At 44.7% G+C, this 26256-nt stretch overlaps 1 protein-coding gene across 1 annotated transcript in view; it reads left to right on the top strand.

The window, feature by feature from the left end:
• Nucleotides 1-26256, top strand: part of POLN (DNA polymerase nu) — a 1535958-nt gene that overhangs the window by 1045018 nt on the left and 464684 nt on the right. The window contains exon 14 of the mRNA XM_069630227.1: nt 17597-17654. Within this exon, the coding sequence (XP_069486328.1) occupies nt 17597-17654 (58 nt within the window). The remainder of the gene's footprint in view (nt 1-17596; nt 17655-26256) is intronic.

The raw sequence follows: 26256 nt of genomic DNA on the forward strand, positions 1-26256 counted from the left end.
TGTGGTCCACATAATAGAAGACATTCTGAAGCATTAATTAATTAGATCATGAAGGCAGTCCCATATGCTATCTCCTATAGCAGGGCAAAGGATTACAGTCTCCTTCCACAATAAAACTGGTACATGTACAGAAATTAAATCAATAATACCGGTCAAGGGTGTTGCACTGTTGGATCATTCATTGATAATTGATGGGAATGTTCTATCTGTAGGGACCAAACTGCATGATATGAGCATGATTGAGTTTGCTGACTCAGCTCTGGTTAATAACGGGAGTATACAACGAACCAACAGAGACTTAGATCTAACCTTTTTTAACAAAATGCATATTAAATTGGAGGGGATAGAAATGAACTATGGAACTATTCTAGAACACTTTGTTGGGATTAACGCTGTGAATGGGGATTTCTTGAGGCAGAGATTAATTCACTTAACCACTAATGAGCCAATGTAAACCTCGGCCATTGAGGTGCTGGGCACTGCCCGGTGATACAAGAGGGTGGGAATAAGACTCATGAAATTCGTACTGAGGGAGTAAAACCACTTGTTATAGAAGTTGAGATCACTGACCTTACCACTTTAGGTGAGGGAGGGGATGAACTCATAAAACAAAATGCATTGAAAGGGTCTGTCAATAGATCTAAGAACATTTAAAATGTATAAATAACAAAAAAAGAAATACCGCTTCACATACGTTTTTACGTAATCTTACGATAGTGGAATCCATGACTAGTGGTGGGAATGTTAAGAAATGAGTACCCCATGTTTTGACCCCGGTTGTAGAAGAGAGTATGTGCATAGAAGATGTTAGCCAAGTGGTGGAGCGTGGTGATGTGATTTCAAATTGGTACATGAGAAGATTCAAATAATGTCAGTTGATGAACCCAGTAAGGTAGATAAGGGGAATCATGTGGTAAGGTTAGATGTGAGGGTACAACTAATAACAAAAAAGTGTTTGCCCCAATAGTGGTACAGCTATGGCGGGGCTCTAAAGTATAAATACATAGAAATCCAGAAAGCTGTAAGAAAATGATTATAACCTAGATCGTGAATTTAATCCAATTCATATTCACATTTGGTATCGTAGATATCCATGTTAAATGTCCCCCGAAAATTAAAATACAATCAAAGGAAGTAGATGAAAGGAAGAAAAACCTTTGTTTCCCAGTTTTTTCTATTTGTCAATATAAAATGCAGTGGTAAGAAAAACTTTGGAAATCCAATGTTGGTGATTTACAATGAAAAAAACCTTGAGTTTCAAACAATACAGATAGTAAAAAGAAAAAAGTCAGGCACTCTTGAATTCAGAAAATGCACATACAGATAATAAATAAAAAATGAACAATAGATAATAAGACAAAATCATACATAGATTTCTAAATGCAACCTGTGCAAAAAACGTCACAAGCTTGATAAAGTAAGAAATCAATTTGTAACATAGCCTGAGCTAAGATGTCACAGGCTAAAATTGGAATATTGTGAAAAGTTAAGTTGTGTTACATGTCACAATTTGTGCTAGTTGACTGGTCTGATGTGGGGGAACAAACAGAGATTATCATGGGTATGATGGCTCCATTGGGGCCGATGGATGCCAAATTGGTAGAATTAGTGATTGTACCTAAAGATGTATTGGGTACAAATTTGCTGGAATAAGCAAGGGTCCATTACACCACCAGGACCTATAGAATGCATTACTCTAAATGTACTCCCCGATGAGCATAATTGTTTATAAAAACGGTATTTTCCGTATCCCATGAAGGCTAATTTTTCTGGCATGGCCTTCGAAGGGGCCTCTTACCGGACTGGGATGTTTCCCTCAAAATTGGATGAGTGCTCCAATGAGACGCCCCTTTAGTTTCAAGAGCGTGTGTGGGTGGAGAATGCCTAACAAGATGTATGTTCCCAATATTGCTAAGAATGTGGCCCTAAAACTGAACACCCAGGGGAACGGTATTAATAAACCTTTGTGCGCACTGAGACACGCTAGGGATAGTGATGTGTTGGAATATTGCATACAGGTGTCTCATAGTTTGGAAAAACCGATTTCCCCAAGGGAATAGTTTTAATAAGCAAGTTAGCATTCTTAGACATGCTCACAAAAATGATATATTCCGCTTGCTGGTAAAATTGTAGGTAAACAATACCCTCAACCTGTGATTAGGAATGATAACTGTAGGAAGAAACCGTTTTGCCATATTCTCCAATTGAGAAGTTTATGGGGGGTGAATGTGCCTGTGTGCTTGAACCGAGAAAATGTCCTTACGATTTTCTCTCAGATCCCAGGCCTGAGTTTATTAACATTGTTTGATTTGGACAGAGCAGAGTTCCCAGATCAAAGACAGATGGACAAGTGCAATCTTCATTTCAATTTATGATTGGTGATGGAGCTGGTCCATTCAGAGAGGCCTACATTGAATAATCTTGGGCTTTAATATTGAAATAGTTGAACAGGGTAACGCCAAAAGATGAAATATTGGTGGTGGATTAAAAATTGTTTTAAATTCAGAGGGTCCAGGTCGGAGACAGATAAGGGACCAAGCTGATCGACAATATTGGAATGAGATTGACTGGGCTTCTGTTACATCCTCTCTGTGGAGAAGACCAGAACAGCAAATCTCAGAGGGATAGTGGCCTGGAGCAGGGGCATATAGCACTTAAAATCTTGTCTTGGAACTCGAGGGGAAGTAGCCATCTATTTATGAACTTGGATGCTGTATCTATGTTAAAGGACTTCAATTGCATTCTCCTTCAAGAAAACTGGTTAGTGGATTTCCCGATGCTAGACAGTTTCCAGGTTGTTTCCCAGCTGGATAAGCACAGCAGCACAGGTGGGGTCTTGGGAGGGTTGGTGATTTCTATAAAATCCACTCTACGGGTGACAGCTACACCCATTTCGAACCTGCCTTTTGGGGTTATGGCATTAGCACTTTCTTCAGTAGAAGCACGTCTCAGACTATTTATAGTTAACATCTATTGGCATAAAGGGGTGGTTGAGCTGAATTTCTTTCTCGATGTGATTACTGAAGCAATTCAGTGCTGACAAAATTCTGTTCGTAATGGTAGGGTCATCCTTGTGAGTGACCTTAATGCAAATTGCTGTACCATGGGCCTGGAGGATGAGCCGTGGGGCCCTTTGCCAGATATGTCTCATCGAATTTTAAAAACCAATCCATTTGAAAAATTGTATCTGGCCTTGTCCTATATTGGTCTTGTATGTTTGAATCAGGAATAAAGAGGGGTGGTATCCCTCAAACCAGTGTGGTTTAGAGGGGACAGTAAGTCAACTCTTGACAATATCTTTGTCGATACCTATCTATCGTATTGCTGTCTGGGCCTCAATATAATGAAACAATTGGAGCGATCACAGCATGTTAAAAGTGGACTTTGACATCATTGTGAATATTACTGTTTGAGGGAGGGCAGTAAATATTAGAACAATTGGGGGTGGTAAAGCTATTTGTTGGTTCCTTTACAATATTGGGTTGCTGAATAAAGAGTTCGATGGAATGATGAAATTTAGCACTCTGGAATGGAAGATGCAAATGTTTAATTCCCATTGTTTTGAGTTGTTTCTGGGTAATTTGATGGATATAGTTCAATCCAACTCTATGTTCAGAGTGACTGAGAAATGATCTAAACACCAACATATTTATGATGATCAGCTTGCCAAAGAAAAGCGTTGGATGCATAATAATATCAGGAAAATTAAGTTATCTCCTATGGAACAAATTACCAAAACAAGCCAAATTAAAAATATGAAACAAAAATATAGAAACTTTTGTAAGTTGCAATAGGCTACTATGTTACAAAACGATGCTGAAGCTATATTGTGTATCTTACTTAGCTTTTTGTGCTTTGATAAACGCGGAGGATTAATTTCTTACTACTTCCCAATTAAATGCAGTTTCAGAATCCCAATGGGTAAATAACTTTATAAACTTATATGGTCTAGACTCTGTTGATAGTGGAGGAATTAACAACTCAGTGAGTAGCGGTGTTGACAATGCATGGCAGATCAATATCGAGTTTTACATGGCCTTAAAATTGGTAAAAAAGTCTAAAATATTTATTTATTTATTTATATTTATATAGCGCGCAAGCAGCCCAGGGGCATTGAGGCGCTGTTACTTGCAATAACTTAGTTACAGGGTACAGGCAAGATAGCGATTGTTAACACATTATGAATACTACAAAACATCATACTATTGTTACAGATATTGCATTTGGTCATATATTACAATTTATATGATAATTATTCATGCTGATGTGACGGGCCTTATGTGAAGAGGGTAGATTTCAGAGTTTTGCGGAAGGTGGTGAGGGAGGCCTCACCTCGGATAGTGGGAGGTAAGGCATTCCAGTGAGTGGGTGCGAAATAAGGGAAGCTGGATCTGCCCGCTCTGACTCTTTTTACTAGTGGCACAGAGAGCATGTTGGTGTACGGTGGTCTGGTTGGCCTGGTAGTGGAGACGGGGTGGATCCTTTGTGAGAGGTAGGCAGGAGCAGTGAGGTGAATGCACTTGTGTGTCAGTGTCAGGGCTTTGAATACGATCCTTTCCTTTATTGGGAGCCAGTGGGCTAGTTTTCTGGCCTCCGAAATGTGTTCTCTTTTAGCAATGCCTTCGGCTGCCCGGAGAGCATTGTTTTGTATGACTTGTAGTCTCTCTAAGTTTTTATTGGAGGTTCCTAGAAAGAGTACGTTGCAGTAGTCTAGCCTAGAGCCGGTGATGGCTCTGGCTATGTTGGTGCAGTTCTCTTTGGAGAGAAAGGGTCTGACTGCGTTGATAAGTTTGGCATGATAAGCACCTGTGGAGGCTATTGCGTTGACTTGTCTATCCATGTATAGGCTGGAATCCAGGTAGACTCCCAGAGTTTTGACAGAATCTGAGACAGGAATTTTAATGGAGTCAATGGTGAAGTGACTGAATTGGGCATCTAGATTTTTTAGCGAGTCGGGGGAACCTACCAGGAGGAGCTCTGTCTTGTCAGAGTTGAGGCATAGGCCGTTGTCTGCCATCCAGGCTTGGATGGTGTTGTAGAGGTTGTTGAGGGTCAGGGAGTCAGTGTCATAGTTACCTGTGAGGGTGAGGAGGATCTGAGTGTCGTCGGCGTAGTTGGTGTAGGAGATGCCCATAGCGTCGAGGATGAGGAAGAGGGGTCGTGTGAAGATGTTGTATAGGGTGGGGGAGAGGCAGGAGCCTTGGGGCACACCACAGAGTATGATGGTTGGTGATGCGGCGGCTAGGTCAGAGAATACTTGCATGGTTCTTTCTTGTAAGAAGGAGGTGATCCATGCTGTGGCCTCTGGGGAAAATTTGGCAGTGGAGGAGAGGTGGTGGCATAGGACGCCATGATCAATGAGGTCGAAGGCCGCGGATAGGTCAAGGAGTAGGAGAAGTGCTGGTTTACCCATGTCTCTAGCATCGTCCATCTGGTTTTTCAGGTCAAGTAGGGCGGTTTCGGTCCCGTGTCTGGGGCGGAAACCAGATTGGCGGAGTCAAAGGAGTTTGTTCTCTTCAATGAAGTGCTGAACCTGTAGGTAGGCTGCTTTGTCCAATATTTTGAGGAGGAATGGGACAGTGGTGATGGGTCTGTAGTTGTTGGGGGAGGTGGGGTCGAGAGTTGGCTTTTTTAAAAGAGGGCAGACCCAAGCTTCCTTGAGGGAGGCGGGGACTTTCCCTGTGGTAAAGGAGGCATTAACAAAGGCTGTTAGGAAGGGAGCTAGCGCTTCCGTGCAGTCTTTGATAATGGAGGCTGGGCATGCATCACCTTTGCAGTTAGAGGGTTTGATGTTCCTCATTATGTTGATGATGTATTTTTCCTGAATGGGTTTGAAGGAGAAGGGTAGGGGGGGGTCTGGGGTAGGTGGTGGGAAATGTCTATGCTTACTAGGTAAGGTTTGTTTGGTGGCTAGTATTTTGTTTTTGAGGAGGCTTAATTTGGTTTGCATGGCCGTTTGTATTTCATCACACCAGTCTTTGTCTTTGGTGAAATTCTGGGGGGTGGGAGTGGGTGTCTCGAGCTCCCTAAAAATGGCGAAGATTTCTTTTGTGCTAGATTGGGCTTCCGAGATTCTGGATTCAAAAAATTTGGCCTTTGCTTGGGTGATTGCCTTTTTGTATTTGGTGGATAGGGCTTTAAAGATCATCTTATCTTTGTCAGAGTGGGACGTTTGCCACTGTGTGAGTGCAGCTTTTTTCTCGTTGCGGAGTGTGAGGAGTTCAGGGGTGAACCAAGAGTTGGAGTGGGTAGTGGGCTTGGATTTGCGATGTTTGAGAGGGGCAATGGAGTTGATAGCTGCTTTGATGACAGCATCATAGGTTGTTGCGAGTGTTTCTGGGTCTGAAGAAAAAGGTGGTCTGAAGGCTGGACCTTGGAGGAAGGGCAGTAGCCTTTCCTTAGTGAGCTGGCGGGAGCTTCTGGCGAGGCAGGGTGGGAGCGGTTGAGGTGAGGGGGCAGCAGGGGAGCTAGTGGTGAGGATGCTAAAGGTGATGATGTGGTGGTCAGACCATGGGGTGGGAGTGTTTCCTGTGATAATGAGTGGGCAGTTGTGTTGTGCGATCCAATCGAGCGTTCTGCCCTGGGTGTGAGTTGGGCTAAGGATGGTGTTCTTGTAGCCTAGAGCCTTGAGGGCTGAGTCAAGGGATTTGGCTGCTACGTCCTTACTATCCAGGAGCCCTAGGTTGACATCCCCAAGGAGAATGGCTTTGGACTGTTTTTTGAGGTTGTCAGAGAGGAGGTGGGTGAGAGAGGCTTGAAAGTCTCCTGTTGGGCCTGGAGGGCGGTAGACAGTGTACATAGTAATGGTGCAGTGGGGAGAGAGGGTTATTTTGACTTGGAGGTAGTCGCTGTTGTTGTTCAGGGATTTCTCTACCTTTCTAATAGAGAGGCAGTCTCTGGCAATAATAGCTACACCTCCACCTTTAGAGAGGCGATCTTGTCTGGTGATGGAATAGCCAGGGTGTAGGGCGAGGGAAAGCGCCGGGCCGGAGGCCTCATGTAGCCATGTTTCAGAGATCATGAGTAAATCTAGGTCATGGGAGGTTAGAAGGTCGTGGATGTCTAGAGCGTGGGCATTGACGAACCTAGCGTTAATCATGGCGCATTTCAGGTGGGGTTCAGTAGTGGCTGGTGGGGGGGGTTCATGAGGAGGGAGGGAGGGTGAGGTGAAGGGGGTGGTTGCGCTGTGGGTGTTTGGGGAGTTGCACATCACAGATTTTACACTGGGGGGCTCATTTCATTTTCAGTGGTGGTGGACACATGTGGAGTAGTATTTGGCTCAATAGCATTCAAAATGGTGGTAGAAGAATTGCACACCACAGATTTTACACTGGGGTGCTCATATTCGGTGGTGGTGGACACAGGTGGAGTAGCATTTGGCACAATAGCATTCAAAATGGTGGTAGAAGAATTGCACACCACAGATTTTACACTGGGGGGCTCATTTTCGGTGGTGGTGGACACAGGTGGAGTAGCATTTGGCACAATAGCATTCAAAATGGTGGTAGAAGAATTGTACATCACAGATTTTACACTGGGGGGCTCATTTTCGGTGGTGGTGGACCCAGGTGGAGTAGCATTTGGCACAATAGCATTCAAAATGGTGGTAGAATTGCACAGCACAGATTTTACACTGGGGGCTCATTTTCGGTGGTGGTGGACACAGGTGGAGTAGCATTTGGCACAATAGCATTCAAAATGGTGGTAGAAGAATTGCACACCACAGATTTTACACTGGAGGGCTCATTTTCGGTGGTGGTGGACACATGTGGAGTAGCATTTGGCACAATAGCATTCAAAATGGTGGTAGAAGAATTGCACACCACAGATTTTACACTGGGGGGCTCATTTTCAGTGGTGGTGGGCACATGTGGAATCACATTTGGTATGGAGGCAGTACAATTGTATGAGGGGTTAAGTACTTTATTGGCCACTGTATTGGTAGTACTTGTAGTGGATGCAGGCTTTGAGGTTGGGCGGAGGAGCCTGGCCTTATTAGCAAGTAGAGAGGGTTGTACCACTTGAGGCTGGACCTAAAGGGTTAACAAATAATACATTTTAAGCTGGCCCAACAAATTTGTCTCATGCACTAACCATGCTGTTTAAAAGTATGGCTCAACTAAGGGTGTTGCCTTTGTCTTGGCAAACTGCCCACGTGGTACCTATTTTTAAGACGGGTGAAAGAAATGAGCCAAAAATGGCTGCCCTATTTCATTGATAGACACAGACTGTAAAATGTTGGCGTCTCTTCTTCTTATTCCCCTTAATCAACGGGTTGCGACCAAGCAACGATTGAAGACAATGCAAACAGGTTTCCTGAAGAGCCACTCAATGAACATTAATGGTCTAGTTTTAAGGGCAATCCAGGAATCTATATGGAGTGATTCTCCAAGTTGTATGTATGTGTTATCGATCAATCTCTTGGTGGCCTTTAACATTGTTAACGTAGTCGTTTATGGTCTAAATTGGCTAGGTGGGGGTTGCCGGGGGTCTCTTAAAACCCATTATTGCTCTTTATGAGAATGCAGGAGTTTGTATTAGATTAAATCTTGAAGGGGTTATGTCCTGGAGAATCGTGACCAAGGTAGGTTTGAGGCAAGGGTGCATACTTGCCCCCTGCCTCTTTAACCTTTATGTCTCAGACGTTGAGGAATATCTATCTGAGTCAAGTTTGATTTCTCCTAAATTGGGAAACTTTCGAATATCGTGGTTATACTATGCAGAAGATTTCCTGCTCCTTGATTTATTTTCAAAGTTGTTTATTGCCATTTTTCAGTGATATCAGTTACATGACATTCAAAAGTGCCGTGCACATATATGATCGCAATGCATTTTAACGTAACATTAAACATTATTATAAACAACAACTGTCTCCATGTTCTGTTCTTACAGTTCTGTGTCTCTTGTCTCGGGAGGGGGTGGGGGATAGTCAGACGGTTTAAAGGGGGTGGGGGGATGTCCTCAGAGGGCCAGCTTTATCTCCAGTGGCCTCACCTGGATTGCCCTTTTTTATTCTGCGGGTATGCTTAGCCTGGGGCCTTTAGTTCATGGGGCTTATCGTCAGAGGGGTAGAACATATGTCTGGTGAGTTCTCTCCATGCCTCGAGTGCCCTGCTGGATTCATCAGTGGATCTGGTGATGCATTCCTCCCAAGCTTTGGTCTCAGCTAACACCCATTGCTCTGTTTCACTGTGCCATATTTTGTATTGTGGCCCCACTGGTTTTTCCAGGACATGGCAATGGTTCTTTTGGTCAGTATGCATGCCAAGGTCATGAGTCGTACCGTGTGCTTAAGCTTGGCCAATCTGGGGTAAGTTCCTAATAGGCACTCCTCTGGTGTCCATTTGTATTTGTTCATGCCTGCCTTCACGCACGTCTGTTTTACTTTGCCCCACAGCGACCTTGTTTGGCATTCCCACAGCATATGTATCATGTCGGCCTCTTCCCCCATGCACCAGGTGCAGTTCGGCTGAACTTGCTTGTTAAATTCGGTGTGGGGTCAGGTAAGTTCGGTGCAGTATGTTCAGCTGTATCTGTCGGAATCTGTGGTTTCTTGAGACTTCTTTGGGAAATGTGAGCACTCAGCTCCACTCACCCTCTGTCATTTCTCTGCCTATGTCCCTTTCACATTTGTTTTTCATTTCCATGCTCCGGGGGTTGGGTATGTCACTCAAATGGCCATATATTTGGGATATTGGTCTGCTGCCCTTCCCAAGGTTATATAGCATCGTTAAGAATGGGTCCGAGTCCGGTTCTTCAGGCCACGTATCCCATTTGCGTCGTGCTGTAGTGCAAACCCTTTGATACCATAGTAACTGGCCTGTGTGGATGCCGTCTATTTCTTGTAGTGAGGCAAACTCTTTGAAGGTGCCCTCTTCGCAAAGGTCTCCCCAGGTGTAGACCCCTTCTCTTTCCCATAATCTGATTTGTTTCAGGTCTGTGGCCCTTTTGCAAAGGTCTGCGAGCAGTGGTACTTCTGGTGCATAGGTGTTCCGTGAGTGGGTGAGCATTTTCGTTCTGTACCATATCTTTTTCCCCAGGGCGGCTAGGGGGGTACATTCCCAATAGATGTGAGGGTGTCCAGACCAGTTCTTTCAGTTGGTACGGAAGGATCATTGCTTGCAGCAGGGGCGTTTAAGATGTGGGCTCATCGGCTAGCCATTTTGTCACAAAGCTTAGCTGGGCTGCGAGGTAATATTTTTCCAGATTCGGAAGTTGGATTCCTCCCTGGCTGTGTGGTAGGGCTAACGTCGACAGCGCTAGTCTGTGTCTGTTTTCCCCCATAGGAACTCTTTTATTAACGTCTCAAGCAGTCGGAAGAAGGGTTTGTTAATATAGTAATGCACATTCTGGAACCTGTACAAGAACCTTGGTCGTACAATCATCTTGACTATCAAGGCCCGTCCCATCATTGACAGGGGGTGTTTCGGCCAGAAGTTCATTGATTTACGCAGAGCTGGGAGTGCTGCTTTTGTGTTGTGCTCGTGCATCAGTGCAGGGGTGTGCTTTATTTGGATTCCGAGATATCGGAACAATGTGGTCTGCCATCTTATCCCCACTGCCGGGAGTGCCTCCATGTCCTCATGTCTCAGGGCCGCTAGGGGGAACAGGCAGGATTTTGGCTTGTTGAATTGGATTCCTGAGACCCTGGAGTAATTATCCAAATCATCTAGCATGGTGGGCCCATTGTGTTTTGGGTTCCTAACGTATATGAGTAAATCATCTGCATAAAGTGAGATGACGTGATCTATTCCTCCCAGCCTTATACCGGCATCGAAAAATTGCTTTCTGAAGTAAATGGCTATGGGCTCCAGTCCCAGTATGTACAACATTGGGGACAGTGGCCAGCCCTGCCTGGTCCCTCTTTGTATGCCCCAGGCCTCTGACACGTGTTTCCCAGATTTCACCCTTGCTCTCGGCTTAGCCTATAGTATTGTGATCCATCTAATAAACCCCGGTCCAAAGCCAAATTCCTTGAGTACAGCCACTAGCCACTCCCAATATATGGAATCAAACGCCTTTATGGCATCCAGGGATAGTAGTGCACTTGTTGTCGGTGTGCGCTATAATGTGTTGCAGCCTATGCAAGTTCATGGATGTATTGCGGCCTGGTACAAAGCCGCACTGATCGGTGTGTATTATGTCTCCTATAATTCTGGACAGCCGCTTAGCTAATATTGTGGTTAAGATTTTCACATCATCATTAAGCATCGCTGGTGGGCGGTAGGAGTCACACCGGTCCGCCGGTTTATTGGGCTTGAGGATCGGGACCACCAGTGTTTCTCTCATGCTCTCAGGTAGTATCCCCCTCTCGTATGCTTCCTGGTATACCTCATGTAACAGGGGCTTCAGGGAGGGCTCATAAGCTTTAGAAAATTCTGAGGGCAGTCCGTCTGTGCCAGGTGCCTTGCGCGTGGCCAGGGACCTAATGGCCTCAGTTATGTCTTCGGGTGTAATGTCTGTTTCTAGTGTGTTGGCCTGTTCCGGGGACATCTTGGGGAGCCCTTTCACGTCCAGTGTGTCCATTATCTGTTCTTGGGAAACCTGTTCTTTGTGGGAGTATAGGTGCTCGTAGAAGCATTTAAAGGTGTTCTTTATGTCCTGCTGTATGTGATGCGTGTTCCCCTCTTCATCCCGCAGTGTAGTGGTGGAGTGTCTGGGATGTTCCTTTTGGGAGAGCCAGGCCAGTAGCCTGCCCGGTCTGTCCGCCTCTACATGTGCTCTGTTTGTTTTGGCAGTGTAGTCAAACTTTTCTAGCCTGCTCCAAGCGGTTGCATTCTTCTCCCTGAGTTTCTGGAGTTCAATTTCTCCCTGCTGAGTGCCTGTGGGGGTGGCCTCCCGCCTTTCAATCTCCTTCTTCACCTGGTCTAATTCTTTCCTGAGTATTTTCCTGATTCCCCCGGCCTTTGCAACTGTTTCCCCCCTTATCACTGTTTTTAGAGCGTCCCGTTCTGTACTTCGGAGTTCCACGCTGCCCGTGTTAACTTCTATGTAGTTGTCTATAGATTCTGGGTCCGTACAGGCATTTTCCACATGGGGATCGGGGGTCTTGGGCCATTGTGGTTCCATTTCACTAAAAGTGGGGAATGGTCAGAGATGGTTCTCCCTAGGTACTGTGCCTCTTCCACTTGGGGTAAGTGTTCCCTGCCTATAAGGATGTAGTCTAATCTCGTGTGTAGATTATGCGGGGACGAGTAGTATGAGTAGCCTCTCGTTGTTGGATGTGTTTCTCGCCATACATCTGCCAGATCCAGCCTGTCTATCATTGCGGTCAGTGCTGTTGTTGCTGCCGGTGGGCCTTTCAAATGGGGTATGGACCTGTCCAGTGTTGGATCGTGTACACAATTGAGGTCTCCCCCCCAGATGAACAGGCCGCTTCTGTGTTGCGTAATTCTGGGATACAGTGAGTTCAAGCGGGCCGGTATGTTGTTGGGGAAGTAGGAGTTCATGATGCATAATTCCGTCTGTTCAATGTGCCCCCATAACTTTACGAATCTGCCTCCTGGGTCTATCTCTGATTTGACCAGGCGGAATGGGAGCTGTGGGTGTATCCAGGTGTAAACTCCTCTTTCATATTTGGAATAAGTGGTGCCAAATCCCTGTCCCCCCGGTGAGTTTGGAGTTTAGTGACAGAGTCTGCCGTGCAGTGGGTCTCCTGTAGCAGTGCTATCATCACCCCTTTTCTGTATAGGTAGGTCTTAATTCTGTTTCTGCGAAGGTATGTTCTCAGACCCCTCACATTCCATGTCATTATTTGAATTGCTGTTGAGGTCATGGTGGTTCAAAAGGGATATTACCTTTGTCCTGCACCCCCCTCTGTCTCATTTGTGATCGCGGCTCTGGTGTTGAAGCCCCTTCCTGTACGTGGGTTAGAGCCCAGGCCCCCTGTCTTCCATTCGATTCCCCCCTCCCCCCCGGTCCATCTGGAGACTTACCAACAATAGTAACGTTCATTCTAGTGAATGAGAACAACAAACTGTGCAACTTTGAACTGCCCCCAGCAGTTGCTTCGAACTTGCAGCGCTCATGGCCTCCCGAGCCTTTTGGGCATTTCCAGGCCTCCCGGTGCGGGTTGTGTGTTGGCGGTCGGCCTCCACATTTCCTGAAGGGGTATGTCGACGTCATCAGCACTCGTGTGTGCTGGTGCGCTCCTGCCCGATGTTGCTTTCATATTACTGTGGTTCTTGGTGTGGTGCCGCGGTTTTTCCTGCATTGTGCGAGCATCGGTCGTTTCCTGTTGCTTTTGATTGTTCAGTGGCCTGTGATCTCCTTCATTGACCCTTCTTTGTCATCTGCGAGGTTGTTGTGCTCGAGCCACATATTCGCTGCCGCGGGAGATTGTAGGAAGATGGCTTTTCCTTTGTATATTACCTTGATGCGCGACGGGTACATTAGCATGTACTTGAGGTTGAGTTCTCGTAGTCTTGCTTTCACCGGGATGAATGAGTTCCTTGCCCTTTGCACTATGGGAGTGTAGTCCGGATACATGACTATCTTAGCATCCGGTCTCTTGATTTCCCCTCCTTCTCTCGAGAATCGCAGTATTGTCTCTCTGTCGTGGAAATTTAGGACTTTTGCGATCATTGTGTGCGGATGCGAGCCCGGGGGAGGTCTTTTTTGCAGAGATCTGTGGGCTCGTTCTATCGAGAATCCCTGGGTCAGGTTGCCGGCCCCAATTTCCTGTTGTAGCATTGTCTCAATAAATTCTATTGGGTCCGGGCCCTCCATTCCCTGCGGGACCCCCAGGATTCGAATGTTGTTGCGACAGGCTCGCCCTTCCGCATCCTCTGCCCTCGCCTCCAGCCGTGCTACCTTCAGTTCCAGGTCCTGGACCTTAGATTTGAGATCCTACGTGCTTTCTACATTGTCGTGTAGGGCAGCCTGAGCTGTGGTCACTCTCTCGGTGAGATTGCGCGGGCATCCTGCCTTATCAACTGCATGTCCGATTTTACTTCATCTATTCTAGTTTCAATAGAGGTGCGTAACGTTGCTATGGCCTGCAGTACTTGCGCGTTCGTAGGTTCTTCTTCCTGGGTTGGTAGCTCCTCTGCAGTCCTTGCTTCCTGCTGTTGTTTGGGTCTAACCGTCGTGTAGGAGTCCATTGTTGCAGTTTTCGCTTTGCCCTTGGGGGGTGACATCTCCTGTCTCTGGGCATTCAGTTTGCTACCTCGTGTCGGTGGTGCTCGCCCGTCTACTGGCTGCGATTTGAACAGCTATCGCTTCAGGATCAGGTGGTCATTGTGTTATTGGCCGCTGAAGTGTGTGGCTTCTCCACACTATTGTGCGTGCCCAGAGCAGTGTTATTCCGGATTGGCGGCAGCAGCGATTGCTTTCTGTAGCTGGACAGTCGTGGCTTCAGCCCCTTGCTGTCTCAGCCTTTGCTACTGTGGGCCTGGAGTGCGCTAACCTTCTGCGCCCAGAGCCCTCTGAAGAGGTTTGATTTTCTCTGTGTCTTGCCCCCTACAGTGCCGCTTTCCTTCCGTCCCAGGTGGTAGGTATGGTGCCTGTGCCTTCCTACTTCCAGGCCGTCGCAACGCTAGTGTTGCTGGGCTGTCCGTTGGATGGTGGCCATGTTCTTGGAGTTTAGGGCGCGGGCTGCCGGAGTTCATGCAACATACGGGTTAATCCTCGTGTGGGGCCTACCTTCTGCCCGTACGCTGCTGCGTTGTTGCAGAGCCCCCCAGGCTCTCCGGATTACGCCCGGGCCCCTCCGTTCCGTCGCTCTACTGGCCTCCTTGTTTCCTAGCAGGATGCGTCCGTACCCAGGCTCACCGTTCTGTGTTGGGCTGCATCCCTCTTCGGTCTCTGGCCGTACCTCCTGCGGTTCCTGGAGGTCGATCCACCTCTTCTGCAGGTCCGTCGGGCCTGTCGTCCCGGCAGGTTTTTTCTTCCAGCCCGCTCCGGGTGTTTGCAGCACCGGCTCTCCCTCGATGCCTCGTCAGCAGGTGTCCCACTGGGCGGTGTCCGTTCCTCATGGCCGCTCGTTGCTGACGCCTTCTTCCGCCTCGGGGCTTCGCGCCCGCCAAAACCGTCTCTGGTTCGGCCCATGTGGAAGGGTGCAGGGTCACAGGATGTGTCCTACGGTGGTCATTGGTGCTTCTCAGGGAGCCCCTGTTGGGTGAGTTTGAGGGTAGCCGCCCGCGCTCCCTACCCCCCACGGGCTGCCTGCTCCGCATCGCTGCAGTCTACAGCGCAGCCTCGGGCGCCGCCAGCTTGTGGGTCGGGGGGCTCCACTTTGCTTTCTCCATCCGCCTGTTCTGGTAGTCCGATTTTTCATGAAAACAGCACCGAGTGTTGGAAATCGGTTCCTTTCTGTGGTGCTATTAATTTCATGACCGTTCGTCGAGTATTTGTCGAACCATTCAGTCCGTATCAGGATCCCGGGCAGGAGCGCTGGCAGGTCTCGTCCTTACGCCATGCGCGCCGGCCACCCCCCCCCCTCCTGCTCCTAGATAACACTGGTGTTGGCCTCCAGCTGTCACTTTCTATTTTTTCCAAATATGCAAACGAGAATGGTTTGATTATTAATCCTAGTAAAACCCAGATTATCGTGTTGTCAAGGGGCAGGAAACGTCGTGCTCAGGCATGGACAACGGAGAATACACTATAGCGAACACTATACATTTCCTTTATTTGGGGTTTCCCTTTATGGCCCAGCCATCCTCACTAAGTATTCAATCTATTTTAGGGCAAAAAGCCTCAGTATTATCCAATCAAAAGAGAAAATTGGATCAGAAATGTGGGCAATTTTCCAGCAAACAAATACTCAATTTTTATGAGGGGAAGGTAGTCCCAAAACTTGTTTATGGTTTTGAATTTGTAAATATATGGAATCTATTGAGTCTGTGCGCTGGAGACTCATCCTGAAATTTCCTAACGCAATCCCGGCTTCTGCCATTAGATATAAGTTAGGAATTCTTTCATTAGGTGTCTTGGTATGTTGGAGAATTTTATTTCTATTTCGGAACATGATTAGCCCAGTACCTAATTCCCTGTATGAATGGTTAATCGTTTGGATTATAATGGAGGTACAGGTAGAACAAATAGGTTTTTGGTGGAAATGGGTGGTAAATCTGACTCAATATTGTCCGATTTATCAATGTATAAGGAGACACTTATAGGAAATCCAGACAAAGTGAAAAAGTTCTTATTTGATAGAGACTGGATCGAGACTATCAATGTATTTCATGCTTATCCTTCCATGAACCACTTATCCCATGACAAAAAACAAGGAGTTCCGAGGTATTCTGGTCCAGTTCCCCAATTGGTGATATTGGTCTTTTTATTGAGATTACATTGGCACACTCTACCGACGGGGGAGGTGTTATTAAGAAAAAGGGTAATTACAGTTGCAGATGTTCTGTGTAGATTCTGTCATGAAGGAGAACAAGTTGAAACATTAAAACATTCGAAACAAAGGGGGTTCTGGGAGTCTCTCTACTAGCACGAACACAGCCCATTGACCTGTTCTTGGGTGGATGACCCCTGGGAGTGTCTCAACCAAGTCCAACATTTGATATTGTTTTGTACCGCATTGGCCCCCCAGAGAAAGGTTTTCATGACTACGTTTTTATGTTCGATAAACTGGGTAAATTAACAATCCATATGATCTTGGTGTCTAAACATACAGAATACTTCTGACGGAATAGCAGTTGCAGCATTTGTGAAATCATTGAATTTGCATCTTGGTTTGGAAACGAAGTGACGATATATGATCATTGGGAATAAGTAACATTTTATGGGTTCTTTTACAATCATTGAATGTATTTCTCCAATATTAGAAATATTGTCCTATATGTGTTTTACTATTTTTAAAGAAGTGTTCAATTAAACGGTATATTGGGATCTATGTGATCACTGCGCTGCCCATAACTGCGACAGTCTGCTTTTCCCTTCCTACCGCCCACCCCCAATTTACCTTTCACGGCGGCACACTTCTGTGTGTGCTGCCTGCACCCTGCTATCCCTGTGGCATCAGCTCCTCCCACCAACGTGGGTTAGAGCTGACCCTGCATGGTGCTTTTCTTTTTTTTTTCTTTCTTTCGTGTCCCCCGCAAGCCCGACTCCTGTTACAGTGCCCAAGCAGAGCGGGGGACACCCCTGCAATCCCCGCTCTGCTTGGTCGCAGTAAATGTCACCCTCATTTTGTGCGCCCCCAAAGTGGCAGTAACTGCTGGGGCGCACAAATAAGGGTGACATTTTTGTATGATTCCTTATATTGTGATCCTATTTTGAATGTGTGGATCAGACTTTTATGCACAATTTGTATTTTAATCATCTTATTAATTGGTTTTAGGGCTCACGTTTTATGTACGTTTTATGTATTCTGACTGTTAGATGTTTTCTGTTGCACACATTTCATGAGGGAATATCAAGAACTACATTCAGAATCAGTAAAACATACACTTTTCTACAAGAAAAAGCTACTTTTAATGCCTACACATGTAAGTAGAAGCCCACCTCCCTGGTTTGAAACTGTCAGCATCAAATGTTTTTCATCATTTATTGCAAATGTGTGATTTATTTTAAAGTGATCTTGTCTGTGTGAAGTAAAAGCATTTAATTCTGACACTGCATGATTTCAATGTATTTACAGAATATTCAAGGTGTTCCTAAACTGCCAATTCAAGTTACCCGGCATCAGCACGTACAAGGTACATTTCAACTTCAGTTTTCTGAATATTCCTTTAAATGTACATGTTTGCCGTTTAATTTCAACAAAGGACCCGAACCAAAATCCAGACCATTTTTTAATAAACTGAAAAATAGATGTTATTATGGCTCTTAAGCCTGTAATTGACAGAACTGTAGGGAATTCAAGCAATGAAAGGAGTAGAAGAAAAAGTTAATATCCGTGAATAATTATCTTGATTTTGAGAATTAGTTGCTAATACCTCATTTAGATTTCAATGTTTAGGAATTCCTCTCGGCATTAAACAAGTAAACTTAATATTGTAAATCCTTATGCCTAAAATGATGAATGTATATATTGCAAAGAATATCTCAGATCAGGTTAGGATTTGGAAAAGCTTAAATCTGTCCCTGGCCACCTCTAATACTAGCTCCTTTCCCTGTATCACACTTCCCTGATTCTCAGTAGCTTTGGAGGGATTTTACTATTACAATGCAGTGTGATACAAAACCGTTGATACATACATGCATATATACATATATACATACATGCATACATACATGCATACATGCATACATACATACCCCAGTCTTCAGATAGATTAGTATGAATGTAGGCGCTATCTGCAGACTAAGAAACTAGAGATTAAATATATCCTTACTTAATGGCAAAATGTGTATGGGCAATATATACAAATTGTTGATTAGTTTTGGGTAGTTTATTTCAATTCATGGCATGGTATGTCTATGGAATAGGATGTTATTACAACACACATCAGTGGAAAGGCAATAAGTAATGCTTCTGCAAGCAAAAAAGTTAGAGCTAAGAAATAAAAGTATTTATAGAGGAAATTTGTATCAATAATGACTTTACAGGCTACTATAAGAATATAAGTATACTTCAATTGTGAGGCTTGAGAACATGATAGAAAATCCTAGTTTACCTTTTCTGAAATATAGTGAAATATAGTGAAAAGTTGATTTTTGTAAATAATATTTAAGAGGCAATTAAAATATAAAACATGTGAAACCAGCATAATTGGATTGGTTTTCAACTGAATTTCTAGGCAATACTTAAGGAAATCATGATTCCTCTACTGTGAAGGTTCTTTAATTATGCAATTGGCTTGAAGCAGACGCTTAATTCGATGAGTCAGCTTTAATTAGCATGCTTCATAGAGTGGGCGAACATAGGAAATGTATTTTAAGTTATCGGCTTAGATCTTTATTTAATGTTTACATTAATAGTGAAGTGATTGGAAAGTGACTGGCTGTTACGCTGCCACGCTGCTTTCTTTATCGTGTGCTCGACTGGATTTGCCTTCTTTATACTTTGCAATGTGCCTGGACTAGTCGCCAAGAGGAAGCGGCTATGCGCAAAACCTGGACTTATCTGCTGCCAAGGACGCACAAGTAATTTATTGCACTGAGCTTTATTCTTGAGTTTGTGTTTGCAGGCTACTACTGTGTTTGTGTTTGTGCGTAGCAAAAGAGGTACTCTCACGGTTCTTACTGCCTTTTTCATCTCTTTCACTCTTCAGAGTTGAACCTCCCACTTGAGCCGCCCACTGCCATGCCTCCATCTGAGCCACAAATTCTGTTGGCTTCTTTAAAAACCTTGTGCACGCACGCACATCGTGAAGTGATTGGAAAGTGACTGGCTGTTAGGCTGTTAGGATGGTGGGTGGTATGTAAGTACTCTATAGCATTTACTTTTAGTGTGTTCACACACAATTGCAATATATTTATTGGAACCGGTACTATACTCACTGACTGCTACTCATTTTATTGGATCGTACACATGTGTATTGCTCACATAATAAAATGGTGGGAAGCTTGAGGAGTGGAAAGTCTCTACATGAGACAAATCCACGTGCTATACTTAACACCACAGCCCCGATCTTACTGCACGACTCGTTTGGCAACTCGGAACCCACGCCAGTTTATGTTATTCCACCATTGGCGTTTGAGGCAGAAACACACACAATTGCCTACAGTCAACAATCTCTGGCGATGGAGCCTAACGATAGTATGGCACCATTATCACTGCAGACGCCTGTAAGGAAGGAAGCTTTGTTTAAAAGCAAAATGACTATTGCCATTTTCTTACCTCTAACCAAGTAAAAGAAGCTAACACCAATCACTTTGAAAATGAGGATACTAACAAGAGGGTATTGCCACTTGGGAATGCCACTACTGATGTATCTATGCTAGCGCCTACAATACTTGATGATTGGGAGAAGCGTTACCGCATTGCTCTAAATCCTAGCTCCCCACTAGTCTTTCTCCCCTCTGAAATTGAACAAATTTCTCTTCACAACTTGTATGATAAGGAGGAAAAGCACGGGCTGCAGCTCAATTTACACCTCGAGCCGGCTTACCCTCCACTTGCTCGCCTAACAATTTGCCAAAAGATACTAATCTAAGCACAGATTATCTGCATTATTTACATCCAGGGGGAAATCCACACGGGGAACAAAATGAGGAAAACAACATACCACCAAATGATGGCTTGTACTTTAATCCTTCAGACATGCAAAATTTGCCTCGTGAGACTTCTAAAGAGTCCTCCTTTTTTCCAGTTATTTCTAGCTTGCTTAACTTGCTAGACAGAGGACACGAATTAACTCATGCCTCGCTAGAAAATGTTAAAATACTGGTGGCTGAGCTCACGGCTAAAGTGAGCAAGATAGAGGGCTTTATATCTGCTCAAATATATTACCATTCTGAAAAAGCTAAACTAACAGACTCAGCCCTACTAAAACTGTTGCATCAGCCTGCCTGTGTTGTAAGCAATCAATCCACCCAAATATATGATGGTGATTTGGGTGACACCATACGGGGGCGATCTTACGCAAATGCTGTCATGAAGGAAACAGGCACGAATCAAATTCTATTATTGATGCCATCCAAGTAAATTCACTTAAACTTGATGACGTCTTCCATTTCTTAATTTCAGAAAGACATGCTGTGGCGAAAAATTATTTTGGCACTGACGACCACGTTGTGACTAAACCTGATAAGTTACCATTTGTGACTATCATTGAACAAACTGCGTGCAAGGACAACCTTCTTGGTGATCCAAAATTTAAAACCTGTGAATGCATTTGAAGATCCCACCTTAGATAATTACACTTCAGACATGGATGAAGATAAAAATCAATTGACCTTCTCCCGCAAAATGCGGCGTGCTCACTTGAGGGCATTGAAACGAAATAAAAAAACTAATATAAAATCAGGTGGTGACACTATGGTACAAGACACAAAAAACGGTAAAAAACAAAAAAAATCTACACACACGAAAGCCACTGACGAGACAGCACAATCTTCTAAATCCCTCGAGGGCGAATCACAAATAGATCTAACTCAGCTTAACAGAGAATCAAAGACGGCTCTCAACTTGGATACTAGCGAGGCAAAAGGAAATGGCCGCAATCAAACCAAGTTTGAAAGTCTGACTAACTCAGTTAAGCTATTAAAATCTCCCTCTGAGCTGCAATTAAAACGTGTAAGTGGTCAATTATTTAGTTACTATCCTGTGATCAGTGCAAAGAAAACTAAAATTTCAAAACTGTTCAGGATTGCGAACCTGAGACTAGTTGCCACAACAAGCAGGCTACCAATACAAACTCACTCGGCGCAACACCTAATCCTATTAAGACAGAGGTGTGTGCAACTCCCCTGCCGGTCCTAGCAAAAGTACTTGACCGTGTGACTCATTCACCTTCAAGTCATTTGACCACAGCAGAATCAGCTATGTTGCAGCCCAAGGACGCTGCTCAGAAGCAGATGCTAGCGTCGAATGTGGCCAACACCGACTCAGATTAAGTAGTTCCTCTATCATATATTGAGGAAAGGGATGAGGAAGAGTTTGATAAATCCTTTATGTATATAATGGGATTGTCTATTGACCCTAAAATCAATGGACATCAGCGATTAAACAGATCCTTTTTGTTTAACAAATTTAGAGGTTGTCCCCAGTTGCGCACACTGATATCGGAAGATATAGAGTGGCTTCGCTTGGCTAACCATAACAACTACAGGATGATATGTGCCCCTTTTTGGTTAATCATCCTCAAGCTGTTGTGGGAACACAGAGAGGAATTAAAAATGCACGGGCTTCACGTCTTTTTCGATCAAACGAAGAAGCAACTTTGTTTCTTGAGGAACAAATTGAGACTCCCTCGCAGACAAAGACACAAGGGGACTTAAACTCAAACCCTCAACAGGAGCATGTATTGGTTAATCAGATTTCTACATTGATAGGATCTGCCACAAATCTCACGTGGTCCTTTGCTCTGAACAATAATTGAAATGACCAAAAATTCAAAAGAATCCTAGCTGTGTGGCATTACGGTTGGTGTCCTGGAATTGCTGCGGGTTAAAAAACTTTGAAGCATGGCTGGCAGTTCTGCCATGTGATGATTATCCTGCTGTAATTCAACTGTAAGAAACAATGTGCTCTCATGTTTTTGACTTTGATGGGTTTATCTGTTACTCTGTACATGCAACAAAAAAATCCCTCGGGCGTCTGAGTGTTGGTGTAGCAATATTATTGAATAATGCTCACGAATTTAAGGCCTTTGTGGTTTTCTCCTCAGCTTCGTTGTTGGCACTTGAATACAGTTGTATAGGTGAACCTTTTGGGGAGATGCTTATAGTTTGTATATATTTCAATCCAGCAAAACAAAGTTTTGAAGCTCTTCTTGATGACATAGATAAAGTCTTAGAATATGCCTATTTAAAAAATCCTGACTTACAAATTATTTTGGGAGGTAATTTTAACTTTGTCTGTACAACTGCCGTCACCAATATTGAATCTGCTAAATGTTCATTGCGCCAACAGCAAGCTGCTATAAGAGGTAGCTTATGGGAGAAGCACTTAATTGAGTGGAATATCTTTGTAGTATTTTTTGATGATGATATTACACCAGGTACTTGGTCGAGGGGAAACCAAGATTCATATATTAATTATTTTTTTGTGACAGCTGATTTTTTTTCTATGACCGACAAGGTAAAGGCACGCAAATGCACGTTGAGTGATCATGTACCCCTTGTGCTCTCAATTAATCAGAAAAAGTGAATTGCTCCAAAAAATCTCTATCTTAAGATTGATAGAAACTGATCGGGTCCAGCATTCGGTTAGATGGAATTCGTGCACATGCAGGGAATTTGCTTTCATAGTAAATAAGCTAATTTGGAAAGAGCACTTAAAAGAAAGATTTAATATTACCATTAGGGAGGAATGGAATAACACTCTAATGCAAGATACTTTGCGTGCCTTATCTTCTCATGATCAAACTTCAAGCAATACTTCTATGTGTTCTTTGAAACACACATTAGCAACAATAACAAAAAATTAAAACTGTGACCTAAGAGCACTCAAGCGCTGTGCCATAGAGTTTTGTCACTACAAGCACCTTAAAAATCGGATACAAGCAAAGTATCACACCTTGATTAAAGTGACCAAACACCACTTTGACAATATACAAAATCAAGCTATTGTGACATTACTATGTAAAAGGGACTCGCGTAAAATATGGTCTATTTTGAATGACAAACAAAAGGTTAACTAAAACGCTCTGGCATCTTTTATCTAAGCTGATACTTGGAACAGCTTATATTGCAGACAAATTTAAACTCCCCAAGCTTTTTGAAGCTTTTGACTCTGGGATTTTAAGTTTAATATGTGAGGATTCTATACGATTCACAAGAGACGAGATAGTGCTTGCTATCAAAAACTTAAAACCCTCTAAAGCTCCCAGTCCGGATGGGATTCCGGCATGTCTATTTAAATCACATCTAATGTTTTGGTCCACTGTCTTACATAACAAATTCAATAACATCTTGTCAACCAACCAAATTCCGAAATCTTGGCAAAATGCAATAGTCATCCCTGTTTTCAAAAAGGGTGATCCTAGAAATCCGGCAAACTTTCGCCCCATCGCTTTGATAGATGCATCAGCCAAAGTTTTTGCGATTTTGTTATCTCATCTGCAAACGTTCATCACTGCTAACGATATATATTCCAAATACCAGGTTTGTTTCCGTTGTCATGATGCCTACCCCCGGGAATCCGGATCGAGACCATCAGCCCCGGGAGCAGGCATCCAGATATTTATCAAAACCCCAACAGCCCCGGCTGGGGGCTGTTTGGGTTCAGTCCTGGCGCCTTAGGCAGCAGGCTCATAACAGGAATCAGTCCTGGCACCATAGGTGCCAAGCTCATAGACATTACTTACCTCATGCAGACCATGCTGCAACTGAATCCAAGCCAACGTGAGGCTTGAATGGGACTATTTTGTTACAGGGACTATTTTTTTACTCAGGTGTGGTTCTGGGGAACTTCTTACCTGGAACTACTTTGGAGCCTATTTAAACCACGCCCGATCAGCAGCACACACTTCGCGTTATTCGGCATTCTGCAGTGTAACGCTCACCGTGCCTGCAAGCCTGCATCCAGTCTTCTGCCACGCCCGCCTAGAGGTACCGAAGCTCCTAGGAAAAGGGGAAAAGAAAGAGGAAAGGTTATATCACGAACATCATTTTTATTCCTTACCTGATTCCGGACCCAGCACGTCTTCAAGCCTGGAAAGAACATTATTCCAACACGCGTCGCATCGGCAGCTGCAGTGCCGCATTATACTCACCAGTCCACAGCATCTTTCAACTCGGCACTCTCTCCATCTTTTTCGTCGTCGAACTCCAGCATCTGGGGAAAACCAAAGAAACAACAAGGTGAGCCCGGAAGCCGACAAATATCATCACTTACCATAGACTTACCTGATTTACCACCGGAGGCATTACCCTTTAACATGCCACATCTTCATATGCCGCACCTATAAAGTGAGAGAAAACAACAAATTAAACTCAGGCAACTTTACCGGACAGTGTTGGGAAATACAGACTCTTACCCAAACACCATCAGCTACCTCCAGGCAATATTCTTTTGGACCCAGTTGCAATTCTGAAAAGGGAATGGAACAGGAGTGAACATCGAACATATTGAACTCTTTTGAACTTTATAAGCCCCGGAGTCAATACCCAGAACGCCTCCAGTACCTTCAAGCCAGTGAAGTAACTGGTATCTACGCGCCCCTGCATGCCACGCAGGATGGAGAGCTCATCATTTAAATACATAAGGTGAGCTTACTAAAAGGAAATATCAGAGGTGACTAGTGGGGAGATTGAGAGCAGCGGGGGGGTCCTTGCTAAAATCCACGGGTGGCTAAATCCCTTTCTCCACTTGCAGGAGAATACTTCTTCGGGTCAAGCAGACGAAACTAGGCGGGCCAGTCCAAACAGTTATCTCTGCACTACCCATCACGTTGGTGGAGATCGCAGCTGTCCGGGTCCGACCGACGCCCCTGTGGGAACCAGGTGAGCGTAACAGAACGCGAAGCCTACCTACAAATCCCCACCCGGGCGTAATGGAAACCTCAGAAACCGACCAACTAGCCCTATTGCTAGGTGAACTTAGGGCAGAAGTGCATTCTGCGCGCCAAGAAACTAATGCCCTCAGGAGAGAACTGATAGTCTCAAAGGAGCGCACTGATGATTTGGCTAGACAACTGCTGCAAAACCAAGCTGGGCAAACACCACTACCTGGACTCGGGGGGAATCCAACCCCTGTTTCATCGAGCAATCCTGTGCAAGGGGTTCTACCAGGAAGCATTCCTTTAGCTCCACCCAAACGCTTTGCTGGGGACCCGAAAAGGTTTGCCGTGTTCATGAACCAATGCCGCTTGCACTTTTTATGCAGACCTGGAGCCTTTCCAAACGACCAAGCCAAAGTAGCCTTTGTACTATCATACTTTAGTGGCAGCGCAGCGGATTGGTCAATTCCATTGGTCAACCAGGATGACCCTCATCTTCGGCATTTTCAGGGTTTTCAATTAAGCATGGAAAGACTATTCGCCAGACATTCACAGGGACAGGCCATGGATAACAAACTTTTATCCCTACGACAGGGTAACCAGGATCTGCTAACCTATATCGCAACCTTCAATAGGTTGGTGGTGGAAACCGGATGGCCTGAGGCAAAACGAATAACATTATTTCATCGTGGACTTCGGAGTGAACTCAAAGATGTTCTGGCCCAAGTTGTGAATCCACCTCAGGATTGCGCAGAATATATAGACTTAGTGGTCCAATTAGACCACCGCCTTCAGACTAGAAAAGCTGATCGAGCTAAGTTTGAGAATCGGGTATTGGTTAAACCCAACGTTACCCCAAAAGGAACAGATGCATCAGAACCTATGCAGATCGGGGTTTTAAGGCACCCTTAACTCAAAAGGAAAGAGAAAGGAGACGGCAGATGCAACTGTGTCTGTACTGTGGGGCCTCAGGACATTTTCTACGGGATTGCCCTATAAAACCATCCAAGAAAATAGTCGGAGTTGCTGACAAAAACAAACAGAGCCTGATTCGGGAAACAACCACGCCCGACAAGCGTAGAGGTCCGCTGGCCGAGCTTAAAGAAGGGCACTCAGACCTCGCACCTAATCATACCAATGGTCCTTGTTAACCCAAAACAGCCATCACGTATGCACGCAGTAAGGGCATACATTGATAGTGAGGCCGTAGGAAACTATATGGACCACAAATTGGCTTCTAGGATGAATC

This window comes from Ambystoma mexicanum, chromosome 6q (genome assembly GCF_040938575.1).
Source record: "Ambystoma mexicanum isolate Mex_15411 chromosome 6q, UKY_AmexF1_1, whole genome shotgun sequence".
Taxonomy (NCBI): Eukaryota; Metazoa; Chordata; class Amphibia; order Caudata; family Ambystomatidae; genus Ambystoma; species Ambystoma mexicanum.